The sequence below is a fragment of the Xiphophorus hellerii genome, chromosome 10, assembly GCF_003331165.1.
Source record: "Xiphophorus hellerii strain 12219 chromosome 10, Xiphophorus_hellerii-4.1, whole genome shotgun sequence".
NCBI lineage: Eukaryota > Metazoa > Chordata > Actinopteri > Cyprinodontiformes > Poeciliidae > Xiphophorus > Xiphophorus hellerii.
The window spans coordinates 17,654,956-17,677,099 of record NC_045681.1 but is presented as its reverse complement, the minus strand read 5'-3'; the positions used below and the strand labels follow the sequence as shown (position 1 = coordinate 17,677,099).

General features: G+C 37.8%; 1 protein-coding gene across 2 annotated transcripts in view; it reads right to left on the bottom strand.

Annotated features, from left to right (window-relative positions):
• Nucleotides 1-19,778, bottom strand: part of ca10a (carbonic anhydrase Xa) — a 280,335-nt gene extending 260,557 nt beyond the window's left edge. Inside the window, exon 1 of one of the 2 annotated variants that reach the window (XM_032574688.1) lies at nt 19,613-19,778. In XM_032574688.1, coding sequence (XP_032430579.1) covers nt 19,613-19,778 — 166 coding nt within the window. Of the gene's footprint in view, nt 1-14,729; nt 15,395-19,612 lie in introns of those variants that run through there. The other variant, XM_032574689.1, reaches the window with a different exon arrangement.
• Nucleotides 19,779-22,144: the final 2,366 nt, after the last annotated feature.

Below are 22,144 nucleotides of genomic sequence, written 5' to 3'. Positions count from 1 at the left end.
TCTTGTTTATCCCATAAATTCCTGTCAAATCCCAATAATGGTGCCTATTGCACATCCAAAGTTAATGCAAACACTGAGTGCTGATAATGCTGTCCATTGTGCATCTGGTAATCTTTCCTCATTATTGTAACTGAACTGTTGGATGAGCCAGCGACTGCCTGTAAAACAATAACAATTACCACACTTCTCATACCACCATTGACGCTTGTTAGACACACCAGCTCCTTGCAAACGGAAATATTTACACAAGTCTAAAATAAACAAACTAGTCCCTGTTCTATGAAATTAATTTCAAATTGTTGTATGTGCTGGCTATCATGAATCTCAGCACTACATACTGACCTTTAGCAAGTGATGACAGAGGTATACAAAATGGTTAGAATGCATTTTATTGACATTAACACTTTTTTTAAAAAAACATGCCACAGTCTTACCACTCTCATTTACATAATTAGCAGCAGGCAGCTGTTTATATGTAAAACAACACTTAAATCCACTAAAAGGCTCTCTACAGATGAAGCCTGCTCCAAGCTGTGAAACATAGTGAAGCCATTTAGCAGCTAATGAGGTGGATCTAATTGAAGTATCGGTGGAGACCAAATCAGCGCTCGAAGGGGGAAGAGGGCGGAACTGCACTTGCAATCCACAGGTGACGGATTTACATTTATTCATATGTGACTGTTTTATTCTACAGTATGGAAGCCCTGGTCGTCTCATTTTAAGTCTTGGCAACAGCTTTAAAAAAATAAAAAATTTAAATACTGCACCAGAAAAAAAAACAGAAGCAAATTTTCAATAATCAATAAGTAACATCTGCTCTCCCCAGTCGGATTTAACAGCTTATAGAGGGTAGTACGCTTTTCTAAGCAAATTCCAGACTGAATGGAGCTGCTGTGCATTAGCTGTTGGTGTTTAAAGTTAACTGGCTGGTAATCAAAACGAGCAGAAGGGCAGCAGACGCACGGGGACACTGACCAGACAGAAGCAACGAAGTGAATGGGCAGAGATTCAAGGAGAAACACAGTGCGGACACCATATGCCACTGGGGTTTGCAACATGAGCTGCATTTACTCGTAGCGTCAGGAGTGATTGCAAGCGTCCTTGGTAACATGCTTGTTTGGTGGCATATGGCCCGGCTGGTGGAGACACGTGTTATTTTCACCAATACACCAAAGGCCCCTACCCTCTGATTTCATCACACCATTTAAAATTTCTAAGCTTCCCTGAGGTCATGTTGTTTTCTAAGGGTAGGCTGTGATTATCTTTAACAGTTACATTGACAAAAAATAAATAAAAATCTGCTGCTTGTAACTGGGATTTTATTTTGTTCACAAGAATTGTCTCTCGTCCATAGGAATGTGTTGCAAGATAAAGTAGAAAGAACCCTATCTTCACCGCAACCAACTGGTGCAGAGCCCACATTGCAGGGATTCTGCACCAATCATACTTCATACAGCATTCTACTTGAGACAAAAACTGCCCCCCCAATCAGTGTAAGGATTTCACTTTTTGAAAAAATTTGGGCATAGAACAAGGGCCTTGGGTTTCAGTGAGAGCAAAGTAGGTTTTGTCCTGCCAATGGAACAGTTTACCAGGGTCCTTATGCATAATGAGAACGCAGCTTCCAGACTGAAAGGTGGCAGGCGGACAAATTTTGGAAATGTATAAATCCATGCACTCGCATGTGACTCGCAACCTTTCCTTTATACATCTCAATTTGAATGGAATAGAGTACAGATGCAGGTGCCAATAGGACTGCCCTGTGGACTCCCATAAATATATACATTTGTATGAATACATGGCAATAGTAGAAGTATTTCTAAGAGTAATAAATTCTTCAAACTAGAAAAGAAAAAAAAAGTAAAATGATGGGATGTGCTGATCAATCCAAGTGGAATTGCTCCTTGGAACAGCTGAGTTTTCAGCTGGGACTTGGAGAGACAGGTTGTCCGTTGTGGAGTGTGAGGAATGTAGAAGCCAATTCCATCTGGAGGAATAGTGTTTTGAACCACAAACTGCTACATATTTTAGGCACTTTTGTGCATCACAAATAAGTTTCACGTTTACTGAATGGAAATATTTTCATTCACAAAGAGGCATTGACTTCTAGACAGTGCCGTCATACCAACGAGAGTGCAGTGAACAGCTCCTCTCATAAAAATCTCAGCAAATTGCAATTTAATTTCTGCCTGTTCAGCCACGGTAAAGGAGAATCTTATGTATCCGAGGCCGTTCCACATGGATGGCACGGCTGGGATGAGGCATTACTGTGACATCCTCGACCTGTCAGCCCGCTCCAGCTGCACAGACAATGTATGGCTCCTTCTAGTTTTTCTCTGGAGTGAGCATGGAGCTCCAGGATGATCGCTCTGGGCAATCTGAAGAATAATAAACCACCCGTCATCATGTGCCAGCAGATCAATATGATCTCTGAACACACTCTCCTTCCATCAGAGCCAAAGTTGCTATTGTTCCACTTTTGCGCAGGTATTCATGTGTGATTTTCTAGACCTTGTTCACCTCAAGAATCCTCAAATCTGACCTGTTTGGAGTTGACCTGCTGATCCAGCCCTGTTTTCTTTTTCAGTGCAGCCTTTAATTTTTAAATGCATTTTTCTGCACACACACCGATGTGCATTTACATCTACTGTACATGTGACAAAGAGAAAATTTACCATTTACATCCAATGGTGCTTTTCCCATCTATTTAGTTATTTTATATGGGAGTTACATTATTGTATGGAGATAGATATAGTTCAAGTTTATTGTTTCAGTTTAAAGAATAAAATGTTATAACAAAAACATTGGATTCAGTGCTCCTTGGGGTTAAATGTCACTGAATGAATCAGATTTCAGTGTATTAAGGGGAGATTTTGGTGCCTTGTTTATTGTTTTTTCAACTTTTATCTGACTACTCTAGACCCTTTCAGGGGCCCAGAATGGTACCTTCTAAAACGAGACAAAAAAAGTGTTTAGCTTAGTCAAGATTATTATAGGGTAAAAGAAAATGCATAGCTTTTGAGAGTTTGTACTAATTATGTTTAACTCTAATTAAACATAATTAGTTTAATTACGCCATCTTCATCTCCGAATCACATGCACTGTTCAAATTTTTCATTAAACATCCTATTTCTTTATTTCTCTCTGAATACTTAGTCAATATTTTATTACCATCTTATTTTACTGCCTTGTCATTGCGTGTGAAAGTCCCTTCCTGGAACTTTCTAAAAATGATAGCAGGATGTGTTTTAATAATAGATAAAGTGAGGTCACGATAGTGATACCATGACTATGAAGAGGCGCATTGCTACAGAATTCATACCTCGTCTCAAGTCTTGGAAAAAAATATGGACCACAACCAACAGACTTTTGGATCTCTGAATCTACTGAAAGATGGATGCGTGTATTTGACTTTTCTGGTTTTAAGACAGTTCAGAGACAGAGACATAAAGTTGAAAAATCAAGCTCTTGAAGTATAATGTTAAAAAGTCTATCATGCATTTTCTTCATGAAACTAAAATCTTTTCCAGTGGATGCAATCTTAAACATGCTTTCAATAATTTTTTCAATGAAGTGCACATAAAATGTTCAAATATTCACCCACTAACTAGAAATTAGTTATCAAAACGGAAACAATACACCTTTTGCCAATCACATTAAGATCAACTACTTGGTTCCAGCTCTTTTTGGGCCTCGGAGAAATGAAACTAAAATTGACAGCTAATCTTTACCCAGGGGTCTTGAGGTTAATTAAGCTGTGCTTGTTGCTGTGTGTCAAACCCCCACACACTCACATACACCTTCAGCCAACAACCGTACCACCAATTAACCTTTCTTGTTGGCCCCTCGGGCTTTGGAGCACACAGACACAGGTAGAACAAGTGGACCCCTGATAGAAAGGCGTCAGATGAGGTTTGAACCGGAAGCCCTCCTGCTGTGAGGCAACACAGTGGAGCAAGGTAAAAAAAAATGAAATAAAATAAAAAATTGTTTTTCTTTCTCTGCTTTCCTGTGCTGCCAGTGTGCTGTAATACTAAAATGTTAAGCTTTGTAAAACCATAGCAACAGTTACCTTGGTCTAAAGCGCATGAATTTTTTCTTTTTATCACATAGAAATCTTCTTTGGCTGATTAGCCGTTAGATTCAGCCTTCTAGAAAATGTAACCTGCATGTTTATAAAGTAAATATCCAGTGAGTTTAGGGAGAGTAAGATTGTGAGTGTTCACAGCCACACCACATAACCCCACAATATAAAAAGTCTGAGCTCTCTTTTTAATTATATTATGCATGTTTGTCCTATATGATGTTGTAATATTATAGATTTCTGTACAGGGTTTCTCAGATGCCTACCACATGAAAGGCAGTTGAAAATACTCAGAGCTGTTCCAGTCAAGTAGAAGAAAATTAATTCTGTAGGATAAAAGATACTGTAATAGTTTATGAATGCCTTCTACATGACATCTTATTTGAGTTATGGCCTTTTACCATCAAAGAAATAAGCTGTGTAAAAGCACACACAAATAGTCTATAGATCTCACAGTCTGAAGCACAAAAAAAATAAATAAATCAATATCCTTTTTTGTTTCTGAATATCTGAAACAGCGAGAGTGTGCTGTAGGGGCAAGCCAATTCTCTTATTCATGCTAAGTCATAAGATCAGAAGAACAGTCTAAAGAGGGTCTAATTATAATAGGGCATAATCAACACTTGTAGTCATTGTATATCTGGGTCCTCAAATGACAAGCCAGAAAAGAAAATAAGCAGGAAGGTTAAATTGCTATAATAATAATAATAATAAAGGCAATGCATAATAGCTTTGCCGAATGAATGCGATTGATTGGATAAAACCAGAAGCATCATTTGGCTTGTTTCTTCTCTTTTATCATCACAGTGGGCAAGAGCAGCCAACTGCAACAAGAGGCAAACAAAAGGGGTCTTTGAACATCCAATACTTTGATCTGATCCATGAGAGACCCATGGAATACCTACAGGAATAATATCAAATGAATGAGGAACCCATACTGTAAGGGAATTAATGAAAAATGAATAATCTATTTTCAACCATTTTTCTGTCCAGAACTGCAGCGGCGTTCCAGGATTCTGAGCCATGGGGATGTGGCGAGCATAATCAAAGGAACTGCTGGAAAAGCTAGCTAAACTGTCAAAAATAGGAGGGTGAAAAATGTAGGATATGAGAATGCCAGAGGTTTTCAAACTCTGATTAAGAAGCTACGGTTCTGTAAAACAAAAGGATTTTAGCCACAACCACAAGGATGTTTGTTTGTAATACAAAGAAAATCCTCCCGGTAACTTGAGCTGAAATATAATAACCTGAAAAAGGTGATGTTGCCATTTCAAGATGCACAATAAGGAGGCAGTTAGAAACAACAGGCTGCATAATTCAGTCCCCAGATGAATGAGATTACTATGTCAACAGCACAGCATGAAATGTTAACCTAAAGGGATTTTAAAAACCAAAAGTGAATGCTACATTTGAAAGGAAAGTAGTACAAACTCCTTGCAGCTAAATACAAATGTGGGTTGCCTATAATATTGCAATATGTGAGCTACAAAGGTACTGAGAACTTGTTCCAAATTTATGCAAGAGAAAGGTTATCAGAGAATATTCCAGAAAATGTTGCAACCAGCAGCCATGAAGCTGCACGAGAGATACGCCGATGTTCCAAAATGATGATCCAAGTTGACTCCTGAAGAAAAACTGAAGATTCTGGAATGACCATCTCAGTCTTTTTGGGGAGAACTCAAATGTGCAGTGAATTCACTTTAAACTGGAGACTTTTTGGCGCAAGTGAAGCTATATGTCTGCACGGCAAAGGGCAATAGATGGTCATGATTATTTCAACTTCAGGACTGAGCCAATTGGGTAACTTCTGTTGCCATTATGATTTGAAAAGAACAAACACAATTCACCCAACCACCCAAATAAAAGAAAATGATTCAATTATTCATATTTTCTGAAATAAAAATAAAACAGAAAACAGAAACAATAGATGTGAATATTTTTTTAAATCACTTTTTTTTAAATTTACATTTGAATTACGTCATAAAAAAAAGATAGCATGCAACTTGGCTTATTAACATCTGTCAAGTGTTAGTACTTCAGCCCAATTTCTATTTCTCAGTCCACTTGACGTCAAAATGTTGTCATCTGTACCCATCCACTGAGCTCCACTAGGAGTTCCTGTGGATATCTGTATTCAGGTGAGATTTTTGTGACCAAATAAATGAATGTGCTTACGGGACAATATTACTCTGAATCAGTGTGGTGACTAACACGGAGCAGATAAAGTGATGGGTAAAATCACGGGCAAAAAAAAAAAAAAAAAAAATCTCCTAGGAGGCTGTAGTAAATCTGAGTGGAACACAGTTGTTCAGCTGAACTAAAAAGAGCATGAATAAGGGCGCATGCTTGTCTGAGAGATCCAAGTGGGTGGTTGAGAGGTATATCAAGGCCTTAAAAATCATTGAATGGTGCTTTCACACCACAACAGTTAGGTGTACTCAACTCCATGGTGATAGGAATGAGGAAAAATGTCTCAATTTTATTTGGTTTTGTTCATTTTCACACTACACCTTTAAGACCAAATGCCTGGACAACTATGCAGTAACAGCAGCTGCTCATTTGGGTGCTGTTTCCAAAAGCTGCCCAGCATGAACTGCCTTGGCATTTTACCATATATTTCTGAGATAAATGCAAAATAACAGAAATAGACAGCGATAGATAGGTGATGGTGCCGTTATTAAACAGACCCTACACAAGTATTGAAAAGTCTTGGTCTGTCAATTAGTTTGAATTTTGCCTGGTAAGCCAACAGCACAAGAGTTACCCTACAAGCTAGGACTTGGATTTGTGAGATTTCTCTGGTCTGCATGAAAATATCTGTATGCCAAATTAAGTCTAAAGTGAACCATTCTTTCTGTGTTCTTTTATGGTTTACTTCATTCATCACTCTGAACCGCTCTGTTGTGGTGTAGAGTGAACATGCATCTCAAATGATTCAACAATACTGAAATTTATCTTATAATATCAGTTGTTGATTTCAAAGCCCACAAGAATCCATACTCAAAGTAAACAAGGCTGGGTCTAAAGGTAAAACGCCATTTACTAATAGAAAAAATTTACCGTTTCTCAAAAACAGAAAAATAAACGGGGTGAACTGATTTAGAGTGAACTGATTCAGTCCTGCTTCATCAACTGGGACACATTTAACAGTCAGGTCTTTTTATGATGCCTAAAACAATACTTAGAAAGCCAATTCTCATGAAGACCAGCTTGCAAATTATGAGGTGTTGACTTCATATTTAATTACATGTCATCCAACTGTTTCCCTAATATGGACAAGAAAACTGGTTCTAAAGGAATGCAATTAAGCCATCTGATTGATTTATTCAAATTATTCTCCTCAATCAAGTGTCATTCTCTCTCCAAAGTGCCCAATCTTAACTTTTCTTCATATTATACTAATGTAATATTACTTTATTGCAATATTACACCATTGTAATATTACACTATTGTAATATGTAATAGTGTAATATGAATGTATTTTATGAATGTACTGAGTATTCTAAGCATGTTTTGGGATTTATGATTAAAAAAAAATCTTTAAATATTTCTACGAATTATAAACCTAAAGTTAAGCAACCAGAGTTTAGTAGACGTAACACTAGTCATAAATCTACTTATCAAAGTGCAGCACAGTCTACTTATCAAACATTATGCACATTAGAGGGTCTGGAGAGCTATATGAAGTCTCTTGAACATCAAAGCCTTTCAGTCCATTATTCCTGGATTATAATTAGCAATCAATAACGGGAAGATTCCATATTCAAGATAATTATGCTCTTATGCCTGATTTCTTGTAAGAGCGAGAAAATGCAGAGAAAGAAATATCAGAAGATGGTCCAAGTAATAACTAACCCTACAATTTACAGAAGCCTAAGAGGTTCAATCCTGAGTCACCCATAAAGTGCACTAAACAAAGCCAAGTGGTCATAATCCTCACTTCGTTCTTTGGGAGAAGGGAAAATATAACTTTTTGGGTCCTGTGATTTTTACACAAGTGTTGAGTACACAGGACAAGTTACAAATTCTCTTAAATTTGTGATTGTAATTGTAGATGTACCAATGTTATTAAAAATATATATAATTCTGAATTTTTGAAATAGCAGCATGCAGTTGAACTGCCATAAGATGTTTTTGCTGTTGAAATTGTAAGTTGTATTAATATTTTATATTTATAAGGTAAAAATATTAACTACATAATTAGTCCACACTTCATAGTTGATAATTTTGTATTCTATTTTTTTGTGACCTGCAAACTCATTTAAGTCGCTTTCACAAGCTTTTTGTTCAAACTATGTTCTAATTTGAGAAATTGAGAAAATATAATGACCCTACAGAAAGTGTGACACTGATGCTCTGATTAAAGTTGTAGTTTGCATCCAACAGAAAAAGGGATTACAATATAACCTCAGTTTGTGCTTTTGTGTCATGCTTAGATTTCATGTGACTGCTGTGTAAGGGAGCAAAATAATCAAGATGAAGAAAGTGACTAATGAACACTTTAAGGGCTGAAGATCACTTCATTCCACTAGATTCTCAACTTCCTTCTGTGCTCCATCTGGAATTTCTCCCATTGAAATGAATTTTTCTGGTAGAATTTCAACCGGGCCAAACGGTGAACAGAAGTAGTGTGTGCTGGCCACGCTTCCAAATACTGACTTAGCATTAAAAGCCATCTTGTTTAGCTTGGTTCTTCTCTCTTCGCAGTGGGAGGACGGTTGATGACAGCTGGTAAGCCTCAACATGTCATACTGGCACATTACATACGTCATGGCCAAACCTTAGTGATTAGTTAAATACCTAACGTTTAAAGCTTCAGAGTCCACAACTAGCAGTTTCTCAACAGCTGAGGGCCCAGGCCATCAGTATGGTTTTTACCAAGCTAAAGCTGAACTGACTCAAACAATAAATGTGGGTGAGTTCGAACAACACTGACCCAAGAGAACATGATCCAAAGGCACAAAACATGAATACAGAAACTAAACAAATCTATAAAGAATGAGGCAAGAGCTAGATGAACAAAACTTAACGGTAAAAACACAGCAGAACCCAAGTTCAAGCACTCAGGATCCTCTCAATATCCATATTAACTTGCTTAATTCAAAATAAAGTGCATTAAATAACATGCTCCTAGTATGTTACACTGAGAGGTTTGAAGGCTTTCAGTTAAGATTCACTTACTCAATTCAATGTTTTATTAATCCCAAAGGGAAATTAAATGTTGTAATTTATTAATTTAGATTCTTCAAAGAGTTATTGAAGATGCACATGAAAATCCCCAACTAATTTTTCAAAATACAAAAAGTCAATTACAACTGAGAGGCAGGAAAGAGAAAAATGACTGATGTCCATTACTGACCTATTCATGGGAGCATTACTGCTTTTTATCTTCAAAAATATTTACTATAAATGAAATTTTAAAAAAGAGGAAAAAAAAGGAAAATCTTTCAAGAGACCATTAACAGGTGGAGGTCACTGACACGGTCAGTCAGTGACCTCCACCAGGTAAATAATCTAAATTTGCTGTAAAAGTAAAGAAAACAGAGACCCTGCATTCTCACAGACTGATCTGACCTCTCAAGAGTAAATCCTTTTAACTCCAAAACAAAATGACAGTGGGAGAGTATGTGATAGAGCTGCATGCAATGGAAAACTCTGGATTTTCATTGAAACTGTCTTCTGAATTTAGACAACAAACCTCTTTATCCATCTGAACTCTTCAAGTATAAACTGAAAGGACATATTTGGTCAGAAAAGTTCATATTGGAAAAAAAAAAAGCTTGTCAACGGAATATGCAACCTTTTTAAGTCACGGGCATTTGGGGACCATGATAATTTATAACATTTATATACGTTACATTTTTATTTGTGTGTTCAGAAACTACACAAGCTTTTGTTTGTACTGCACAGTCCAAGTCCACTGGTGCGGTCAAAACTTCATGCCGGTATCCCCAAAAACATTGTGGACCTACTCTGGAAGCATCAAAGAGATTTGAATTGCACTAAAGTTTAGGGCTCATTCATAAAGTGTTTTCAGGTGACATTTGTTTAATCTATGCAAAAATATTAGATATGTGGTGAAGTCTGATGGCTCACAGTATTACTGCAGCTACTTACTTTCTCCCATTCAAACGTTACGGTGACGGCAGATCTGGCTGTGCGGGAGGATTTGAGAACAGAAGGCATGCTTCACTACTTGCCGAATGATTTTATTTCAACTTCATTTCAAATAGACTTCTTAGGTTTCTATGAAAACAGGATTTAGATTGGTTTTAGGCATTTACATCCACTACAGTTCTAGACAGCATGGATTGGGAGCTGGTTTTGTGACCTGAGCAGGAGTAGCCGGCTCTTCAGTTTCAGAACCATTCCAACTCAGAGACGATGGCGCGACTGGATGATGCGACTTCATTTCAAACCTCACACAGTCAGTGCTTCGCTGTATGACTAATCTTGACAGAATTGCTGTGAATTTCTTTCGGTTTCATTCGTTGCTTTGCATGCTGATCAGATGTGTCTGTATTGTGCCTCTCCCGTGACAACCTCAGCAAGAAGTCACAGGCTTCAGTGTGTAATGTAATCATGTAATCATTACCTCTCTAATTGTTGCCACAGTAATCTGTAGCAGTAATTTGTTTTTTACTAATACACCAGCTCTTTTGTCACAGCTAAGTGGACATTTTAATTATTTGTTTCTATTGTTACGTTTAAGCATTTCAACTTTATTACAATTACACGAATGAGGTTTCTTTTTTTCTTTTAAATCTTATCTCAAAATTACACATGGAGCTCCATCTTTTCAGAGCCCACCAAGCAAGTCTCCTCCTTGTGAAAGCGGCATCAAGCTCTGGCTCTCGATTGCATCAGATATGTAAGTCTTAGCGCTGATAAGAGTCATGTTCAAATTCCATGCTCAACTGTGCTACATAACAGACATCTTAAGAAATCTGGTTTAACCGGATTTCAATCCATGTACAGCTCAGAAAGTACAGCTCCATCCAGTGAAGAAGACACCGTTACGAAAAAAGAAAGTCCTCCAATTAGTTACAGTTCCAAATAATTATGAAGAGTTTCACCAACCAACTTGAGTCAAATAAGTACGGATGATGCACGACTGTAAAAGGCTAGCAAACATGCCAGGTCACAAATCAAAGTTTAGGCATCCTGGACAAACAATCAGAGCAGTTTTTAGTGTTCACATCCTGTCGTGCATACAACCATTTAGATCTGAACTTTTGCACATGTTGAATAAATGTTTATCATGACTTTAGATACATTCACATTATCAAATGAACCTTTTATCCTAAAGGCAATGCAGTGAGACCTTCAAGATATGAGTTTTGAAGACCTTGCTGTGCTGTCACAATCAAAAGATGTTTGTTTAAATGGCTGTCAGGATGTAAGTATGTGTCAGACATTTTAAAAAGTCTGACTTTTGAGTTAGAAATTATTTTTTTGAAACCAGCGAATGATACATTTACAGTCACGACTTTAAAAAGTGATTGACATGTAAAGCTGAATATACTCCTCTGTTGGCAAATCTGATAGCAAACCAGCTTCAAGCAGGAGATCTATAAATTATTTGCATGGACTATATAGATTGCCAGACAAAAACATTTTTTGGAATAGCTTTGTAAAGTGATAAGAGGACATGCACCCAAAATCTTCCTCTGAAATTTCTGCACAGAAATTTGGTTTACTTTACTGAAATGTCTAATGACCATTTGTAAATCTGCAAGTTCCAGTCTGTGTAACCTTTTGACTGAATCAACAACTGGTGTGCAGAGATTACCCATTCTGGATGGCAGAGATCCAAATGAGGTAACATGAGATAGATTCTGACCACACAAGGGACTCCTCACACCTGAATGGTGCCGGTTTTGGCGTGAAAAGCTGACGGACCCAAATGTCTACCTGCTTTGAATTACAGTTTCCTTTTTCCCCTCCTCTCTTGCCAACATGCAACCCCACATTTACCAGGTATAACTGAAAGTTAGGCTGTGAGCCCTTTGTTCAAATTCCAAATCAGAATCAGTTACATTAGACCTTCAATCATATAAACATCCCACAACAATTTAAAAAATATATTTAAAGGGGGGATATTATGTAAAACTGAGTTTTATATCATGTTTTGGTATAATTCAAAGACATAGCTGCAGTGTTTCTTTGATTTCATGTAAGTCTGAAGGATTTCTTAATCTCCAATAGCAGCCATTTTAAATGCTTGCCCTCAACGCGATGCCTCGACTCCACCAGCGTAGTGGAACACCTCACCTTAAAACACAAACTACTTCTCATTCAAATGCTCCCAAGAACAGTTGCATACTGCACTATGACGTACTAAAGGCGGAGCGTCTGAAAGAGCAGAAGCTTCTTAAAGAGACGGAGGTCAGTTTCAAAGCCTCAAATTGCGAAGTCAATTTGCTTTTATGTTTGATATATGCAGCATTTTTACAACAACTGAAGGTAACAGTTACTTGACTGTGATATAAAATGTCTGTGCATGAAAAATATACAATATTGTCCATTTATGTAATGTCAAGTAGTTTTTTTGTTTCTGCAATTAAAGAAAATAAATTTAAATAAAAGAAAACCTAACAGAATTTTTGTATGTAGTCAAACTAAAAAATATATATACACAGGTAAGTGTATATATATATATACATATATATATATATATATATATATATTTATGTACCAGCACTCCCTCCTTTAAAGGGGAAGCAGTGTGCATTTTTCAGACAGTGCCATTTTATAACATAATATATTAACTTACTTTCAGTTATAAAAATGCTACATATCCAGTAACTGAAAAGAAATTTGACTTTGCAATTTAATGCCTTTAAATTGAGTGTCTTCCTCTTTAAGAAGCTCCTACTCTTTCCCGCACTTCGCCTTCAGCTCCATTAAGTAGTTTACAGCCAGTCAGGAGTATGTATGATAAGCTCAACAGGGGTGTAGTTCCACCATGTGTGTGCCAATTGCTGCTGCCGCTAGTCTGGATGAGCAGAATAGGGAAGATTTTATGCAGGAGCGCCTGTGAGGCAGAAGCTCAGCTGGAGACCGCAGCTCCGAAACAGAGATGTGCAGAAAACGTGGCGGTTGGTGAGAGCAAGCGTTTAGGCACCCCCAAATGGCTGCTAAAGGAGAGTATAGGATTTCTCAAACATGCATAAAAGAATTAAAGCAATAATGAGGGGAGATGAAAAAGTGATTTTAGCATCTTTTCATCTGTTTCAGATATACTGCAGGGACATGGTTCTCATTGTTGTCGAACTCTACACACCATCCCTATGAACTTGTTGAATTGCTGCCATCAGACAGAGTACAGCAACATCAACGGCAACAACACTAACCTGCTTCACAACCTTTTGCCTCAAGTTGTTTAACTGTGGAAGTAGTGTTAAGATTACGTATTTTACAGATTTACAGACACACATTTTAATTGTTCCCTCATCAGTTTTATGATTGTCCCTGTTACAGATCACAGAAATACCATTTGATTTGAAACCATGTAGCATTGGAAAAGCTTTCCATTTAATACTCCAAACATATGGTGAGACTTAATTTGTAAGGGTTCGTCCTCTGATCTGAAGAAGCTGCATCAGACTTAAACTCCACTATGTATATTTATAACTTATTGTCTTGGCATAAATTTTAGTCCAACTTTATAATTGACAGAAAAAGAAAAAAAAGAGGGAAAATAGGAAGGCTAAATGGAAGATAGCAAAAGCACTTCTCAAACAAAAAAGGGATTTTGATGAAGTGAAGAAAACCAAAGACAAACATGGGTGGAGGCAAATCCTGTTTTGTGATCTTCATAACGAAAAAAAAAGTCTGCATGAATATTTGAAAATCCCCCTTCACCTGACAAGCGCAGTACGCAGAGACAGGAATTTACGCACGAGTTGCCATAAATTCCCAGATTTGCGTCATTTAGAAACAATGAACACCTGCCGTATGTTTCCAGCGTTCCAGTTTCCAACACAAGTCAAAGCTAGAAGTCATTTATGCGATCAGCAGGCCGATAATGAACAAACCGGGCAAAAACTACAGAATGAGGAAAGAACCAAAAGGCGCGTCAATATGTCCACAGAAAACCATTAACGCAGGGCGCAATCTACAGCGCCACAACACCGCAGATCGCGCTGCGCACGAAAGCTCCAGTCTCAGAAGTTTCTTTAGTGCAGAGGATTCATCAATACCAGAGGGGGTAGATGAATAGTAAAAAAAAAAAAGAATAAATAAAATAGCCTAAAGCCTGAACGTGTTCTTTGAAACTGTTAACATTTTGAAGCCCCATTGTGTGATCCATGCGTCAAGGACTGCGCATCCAGTCCTGGAAACTGGATAAAATATAATCTCTGTTTATAACAAAACAATCACACATACAGAGTGAATGATGCAGTAAGCCAACTAAAACACGATCCGAAGGTGTCAATACGCATTTTTGGTGAATTCATCTCAATCCCCCCCCCCCCCCCCCCCCCCCCATCCACACACACCTCAACACCCAACCCCACCCCCGTCACACATCAGTCCCAAAAGTCCCGTACTCTTGCGTTAATATCAGTCAAACATCTTTTGTATCTGCCTATATTGATTGCACCTGCCCAGAAAGGCGCAAGTGACGCCCATGACTCACCTGATATGCACACAATAACATTCGCGTGAAGAATGATCAATAGCTCCCAAATTATATCCATCATCTGTCCTCATTCCACGCGCATCACGCACACGATTGGTGTTTTTTTTTTTTTTTTTTTAAATGGGGCAAAACGAATGGGAAGCGGGGCTTTGGGTTATCAGATGCTGAAGTTGTGTCCTGTCAGGCTGGATCCCGCTGAACACCTTCCGCCAGGTATCCTCCACACCAGACGCATAGCAGGTGATCAGATCCTCAGGACGGGAGATGGCTTTCACTGATCAGGAAGAAAACAATCAAGAACTCCAGAGAGAAAGATCCAAGAGCAGATTCCTCCTCCGAGCATTTAGTTCATAGTAATATTCCAGTGCATCCATCCATCCGTCCGCTCATCCATCCGGCGCCGTCCTCTTTACGTATCGGCGGACATCCCGTCCTCACAGACGCGTCAAAAAAAAATCTTTGAGAGGGTTTTTTTTTTTGTTTTGTTTTCTCCCACAGGAAGGTGTGCGAAAGTAAATATAAAAACGACAGATTTTTTGTAATTACTGGGTAAGCTGTGGGGTCCGTCTAACACCTGGAGACGAACCCAGAACTCGGCAAAACTCGCGTCCAGGTGCAAGCCTCCGATCCAGACTTCTCCGCGTCACCGGAACGTGCCAGCGTCAAGCTGGACAGTGTGGCAACTAAACTTCCGGGGAGCACTTCAAATTAAGAGTTTTGAGGATTTTAAAAAATATATTATTTATTTATTTATATTTAGGCCTGAAATGTAGCATTTTTTAGATAGTTTTTGTCCGTTTTTTAGTATGGAGAGCAAAAACTCTTGCAACCGAAGAGTTGTCTTCAAAATATAATTCGACAAAAAAATAAAATTATGCGGGCGCTCTTACAACCTTCAGTCCGTCATGTACTCCTCCCTAGCCCCCTTTCTGGTTAGTGGTTTGTGTGCGCTTTTATTTTTAATCCATCACCGCTCAGTTTCCGTTTATTCCGCCTCTAAAGTTAGTAAAAGTGATGCAGCTTCGTCTTTCCACCGCGCCCTGTAGTATCCAAGCATCCCGAGTATAAGGCTCAGTGTGCAAGACACCATGCTGAGTGGAGACCAGGGAAACTGTAAATAAACCCTCCGGAGCCATCAGGCGACAACTGCGCCTGTGGGCCCTTCGGAAATCTAAACTGGCGACTAAAACTAATTAAAGAGGAAAGTCGATTTTGGTTTAAAAAGTCCTCTGAGAAGTAAATTGTGTTTTTCATCGATTGACGATAAGATGATGAACGCTTTCCTGCCAAGACTGAGTCTGGCTTATCCTGCGCGGTTTATCGAGGCGCGCTCATACGGCTGGCACACAGGTGGACGGACCGCGCGCATTGCGGGGAGAAAGAAACAGAGAGGGGGGGATAAAGTGTGACATGTTTGGGTTTGAAATATTGTCCGTGTCGCAGTAATTAAAGTACTGGTGGCTCCTCACAGATGCGGCTTATTTCAAAGAAGCGTAGGAAGAAGTCAGTGGATTAAAATGCGAACTGAAAAAGATATTTGATAGACGAAGACGAAGCAAAGAAAAAAAAACGAAATGGTGCACTGTTAAAAAAAACAAAAAACGGTTGAACTTAAACAAAAAACTTCTAGATTCTATTCATGACAAAAAGACAATGAAGATCAAATGTATATGAACATTTAAAGTACATTTATTACCACATGCAAATCTTAAAAATAGAAACATGCCATATTCACCATTTTATTTTTGTACTAATTAACCTAAACAGGTTCTGTGCACACTCCACAGCTTAAAACAATAGAAAAACTACACTTATTTAAGATTTCTGACCAAAATCCAACTGTAAAAGCTTGCATGGGGAATATTTCCCCCCAATCTCGAGGAGTCAATTGGCAAAGTATGGTGACTTTATCCCATTGTCAGGATTGTAGACACCTCTTTCTGCTTTAATCCATGAAAACAAAAAATGCATTCTCATCTAGGACTGCACGAGAAAACTATATTTCTGTTCTTGCAAGTGAAGTATGGGAGTTCTCGCAGCTTGTCCTTGACGCATCTTAGCAGAACTATTTTCATGAGGTGTCAGATAAGTGTGTGATTGCTCATAAGTATAAGGTGGGTGTGATTACTAAACTGACATATGCTGCAGTGGAAGCGCCATATCGGGACTTTCCAGGAGCTCTGCACTTTACTTGTGAAGCATGAAATGTTCTAGCCAGAAAAATAATATTCTTTCCAACTTGAGTAAAAAAAAAAAAAAAAGTCTGTTTGAGGAATATATGCCATATACATTTCGTAATATAACCTCTGCAGTCAGGACAGCTGATAAACCGTAATCTTTAAATACCTTCTTCAACCAGTACACATGGATGACTGACTTATTTTATATTTCCCACTTAAGCATGATATTGTTGTTGAAATTGATAATTTTGTTCACTACAGTACCAATGCACCCACAAGTGTGCTTCCATCCAACAATATGAATGTAAAAACAGAAGCTTAGAGTCACAACATTATCATTTGACATCACCCAAACTGTCTGAAGGCAAAATAATCTTAATGTAAATCTCTCATTTCAAAAATAATACCGAAAAATAATCTGCCATTCTGAAAATAAAAATACATTTGAGGTCAAGAAAAAACAAATCTGAATTTATATTCCTTTTAAATTGTGAGTTTGTTGAGAGATTAGTCTCATTTCTCGTCAGCAACAACCTTTGGGGTTGAAAAGATCTAAACTTTAAGTCTACCAGACTTAAATATCTTTTAAACTTTTGATTTAATAAAATAAACTGGGATATATAGGGTACAGTAGTTCAGAAATTTAAAAAGTTTACAGAACTACTTTTTTGATACACTAAAAGTAGCATATTGTGATGTTATTTTAAAAAAATTATTTGAATTTCTGGTATTCAAAAAGTCTTTAGGATCTTACTTTGGTAAGAAAAAGTTATTCACAAAGCACCTTAAGCTTTAAGAAAGCTCCTAATGTGACAAATTGTCAGGAGTAGTGAGAAGGACTTTTAGTGAACCTAAGAGTGTCTTAATCGAGGGAAGATGGTGAAAAGAGAGACAGAAAGCAAAGATTAAGTCTGTAAAATGGATAGAGCTGTGCCAGCAGCAGGCACTGCTCCTCTGTCAATGTTTGGTTTTCTAGTCCTTTTTGTACTTGCATTTTATGTAGGTCGTTTTGCCAGAACAACAACTTTACAAGCAGGCAATCACTGTAAATTGCCTACAGCTGAGCAGCGACATTAATAAACAGATGCGTAAAATGACCAGCATGGTGAGAATCCATGACAAATCAAAATAATGGAGATATCCTGTAAATAGGGTACAGTATACTGTTGCTTCATTATCATGACACGCCTTTTGTACCAGTTGTATTATTTAAATTCTATCAATCGATTACTGGAGGTGTATTTGTTTTTTTGTATCCCTCATTCATCAACCAATCACAGTGACTAGAAGACAGCATCACACCTAACAGGATCAACCACTCATTGAGTGATCCAGGATGAGTGATCCAGTGATCAATGAGTGATCCAGGGCTCATTCAATTTGAGAATGTGCCCTGGATTTTATGTTTAATACATGTTTGGCAAAAAACCCCAATAAAAGACAAAACACATCATTTATATATTTTAAGAAATCAGCCAGTAAAAGGGTAAATTGGAGATGTTAGGTTAAATGTGTTGATCTCAACTAGCAGCTAATACAAAAACGGACAACTTAATTAGATTTTTTCCATCATAACTTTGGGTCTGTCTCAGGTATAAACATGCATCAATAAAATGGGAGAATCAAACATTGAGGCATTTTACATATAAGAGAGTACTATCCAACATAGACTGAAAAAGACAAGACATTAGCAAGGCATGAGTCTTAGCTAATGCGGTGATACAAGAATAAGCTTTTTTGTGCCAATTCCTTCCATGCATACCTTGCTATAAAACTGTAATCGCTTCCTTAGTTGTTGCAAATATGCTGTATATATATCAATCACAAGAAATTTGACTTTGCGATTTGATGCTTTGAAATTAGCTTCTGTCTTTTTAAGAAGCTCCTACTCTGACACACTGCCTTCAGAACTTCATCACAAACTTCTTCCATTAAGCCATTTACAACTGGTCTTAGGAGTGTTGTATGTATGATAAGCTCAGCAGTTCCACCAGGTTTTTGCCAAATGCTGCTGCCACTAGTCTGGTGGAGTTGTGTGAGGCTGGAGCTCTACTGGAATCGGCAACTCCAAGGAGGAGATTTGTGGAATTAGCCGGAGCTTTGTGAGAGAAAGCATTTAGAAACCGCAAAACGGCTGCCACGAGAGATTCAAACTTCCACAAATATGCAAGAAGGAACCAAAACAGGGAATGACATGGTGTAAAGCTCAAATAATTTGATTATGCTCAATCTCCCAATGCCTTTAAAATACAAAAATTCTACAGGAATTTATCAACATTTTGCATTAAAAGAAGAAATGGATTCAAGAAAAGAAAAATCCCCAGAAGGAGGAATGTACTACGCTCTAAAATGAATACTACCAGTTCTGGTGCAAGTGAAGAGCGAAACAGTTTGATCTGCTCTTAAAGAAACAAATAAAAATCTAAAAAGTCCAGTATTGACATTTTTGTGTTGAAGTCCAACACAAAAAAGGTATCAATACTGCAGTTCTTGACCATTTAAGTGAATATTCGGCTAATTTGCTATGTAACGGATCAAATTCAGACCCCCAGAAATCCAAAGGGAAAAAAAGACTGCCAAATCATTCTGATTCTAATCGAACGCTCATGAAAAGTGGGAGCTTGAAAAGCAATTCAGTTTCTCTAAAACACTCTAGCCTCCTTCAGATTCACAGCAGCAGAACAACAAAGAGAGTCCCACCTGAAACATGAGACTCCTTCCTCCTTTCAACAACACAGATGGACAGCCAGTCCAGCCAACACTCCCTCTCCGTTGCACGGTCGGCCGGGTGGGGAATTTCGACACGCCTTTCTTTGAATTGACCTCGTTGGCTCAGAGATAGCGCTGTCATTCTCTCTCGGCACATTCGTTAGGCAGTTCCAGTTTTCTGGGTCACGCTGTGGAAGGTTCCAGTGTGACCAAACTGGCAGGTTCTCTACAGTAAAAAATAATAATAATTTTTTTAAAAAAGGTGCTGAAAAAGTCTTTTCAGGGTTTTAAGAAAATACACAGGGGGATCATGTGATGCGTCTGAAAGCAGCTCAACAAAGAATATCTCCAAGGAACATTGGCATGGTCTAAAAGGCCAATAGCACTTCTGAGTTGTTTCAGCATAAGCATTCATAGGGAAGTAAAGCATATCCCAATCAGCCATTTTAAAGAGATAGTTAATTAGCATGTGTGCTTTAACAGGACTCCATCTCTAAACATCTGACACCCGATTAGCAAGAACAGCAAAAAGCTTATATCAGAGTCCAAAGGCAAAGTCAGGTTAAAATAACAACAATAAAGTAAAAACAGACATAGCACTTCTAAATAAATAAATATTCAAATCTCTGTTGAGGCCGAATCTATTTTGGTTAGTTTCTAACCAACCAAAGTATTTCTCATTGTGTAAATAGCACAGGAATATACAGAGAATCCCAAATGCTTTTCATAAAGATGAGTTGCAGTTATCAGTTATGGTAATCTTAAAAATGTCTGAAAAATTACTTTTGGTAAATGGACTGAACTTATATAGCGCTTTTCCAGTCATTTTTGACTACTCAAAGCGCTTTACACTAGAGTCACATTCACCCAGTCGCAGTCACAAACACGCACACCGATACGCAGACCGGTAGGCAATTTGGGGTTAAGTGCCTTGCCCAGAGGCACATCGACATGTGGCAGGAGGAAGCTGGAATCGAACCTACAACCTTCCGATCGCAAGACGACTACTCTACCAAAGAGCCACAGTCGCCCCTTTTATATATTTATGTCGTACTACTCTGTCCCGTTACGGCCAGCTTGTACCACCTACATAGAAAAAAAAAACGCTGCTAAGGCTTTCAAAACTTAACAATGCTATTAGCCGCATTTTACTAAAATGATCATGGAAAACTCTTACTGAGAGACAAACTTCCAAAACGTTTTGGTGTGTTTCACCAAAGTGACAAAACACATAACAAAAAAAAAACTATACAGTTCTTATAATGTCTTATAGTACCTATAAGAACCGTTTTTGAGCAGACACGTTAAAACTATGAAATTGTTAGCTCACCTGGACCTCCATTTACTAAGCACACCGGAAAGCAGCTTCTCATGTAGTTTTCCCGACCATTCAATCCAGTACCTCACAGGTGAGGCTTTCAGGTCGATTTTATTTTAAAAAAAAGTCACTTCTCTTCATAATAAAATGTTTGGTTTTGCTACAAGTGTTTCTTTTTTCGGGGGAAACAAACAAACAAAAACCACCGAACTGTGCATTTTCTCCACGGCCTTCTCAGAGTTCTGTTGTTCTGCCCAAACAACAACAGGTGAAACGGATCATCCTAATCACGGTGGTGCATTTGGCACTGCAGGACATTCGGCTACCGGATGAGAATATAGCTTCAGCGAGCGTTGGCTATCAGCCAAAATCAATTCAAAATGTAGAGGAATTTACTCTTAGCACAGACATATTCGGGCAAAACGCTGTTTTGTGGCTATCCTGTAGAAAATGAGCGCTTGATCTTCTAAAGTTTTCACACCTTTTCAAACCAATTGAGAATGAGCAACATTTCGCATCACTCCGGAGAATACTTCACTTGTTTATTATCTGTTTAAGATTTGATTTGCCTCTCAGCCGTGAGACCCACAAACAAGTTTGTAAAAAAAAAAAAAAAAAAAATGCATAATTTCAACAAACCGAAACTCTAAAAACTGCTTCATATGATTTAGGAAGAATTTCACCCTTTTTCCCGTGACTTTGCATTAATTATATGAATGTGTAGAAACAGCAGCATTTTTGTTTATATGAAAGAAAATGTAGAAAAAATGGATGAAGGTGTGATCAGGAAATATGACTATGCATTTATATATGTAAAAACAGACACAGCACTTCTAAATAAATAAATATTGAAATCTTTGTTGAGGCCTAATCTATTTCGGTTAGTTTCTAACTAACCAAAGTATTTATCATTGTGTAAATAATTTGCATTTGTATGTGATTATGTAGCTCAACAAGTAAAACTGCAAAGTTTCTGAGTTTTAGCACAACTCTTTACTTATAGTTAATAAACGGATTTAATTTAAGATGTGAAATAAATGTATAAAATACTCAGAAAAATCACTTTAACAAAATACTTGCCATTTTTATTATCACATCTAGACTCTTTAAATTTTGCTAGATTTATATTCAGCAAAAACAAAACAGACTCACTTTGTAAGGTTTCGTCTCGTTTTGAGGAAGCATTGCTAGCAATAACCTAATTA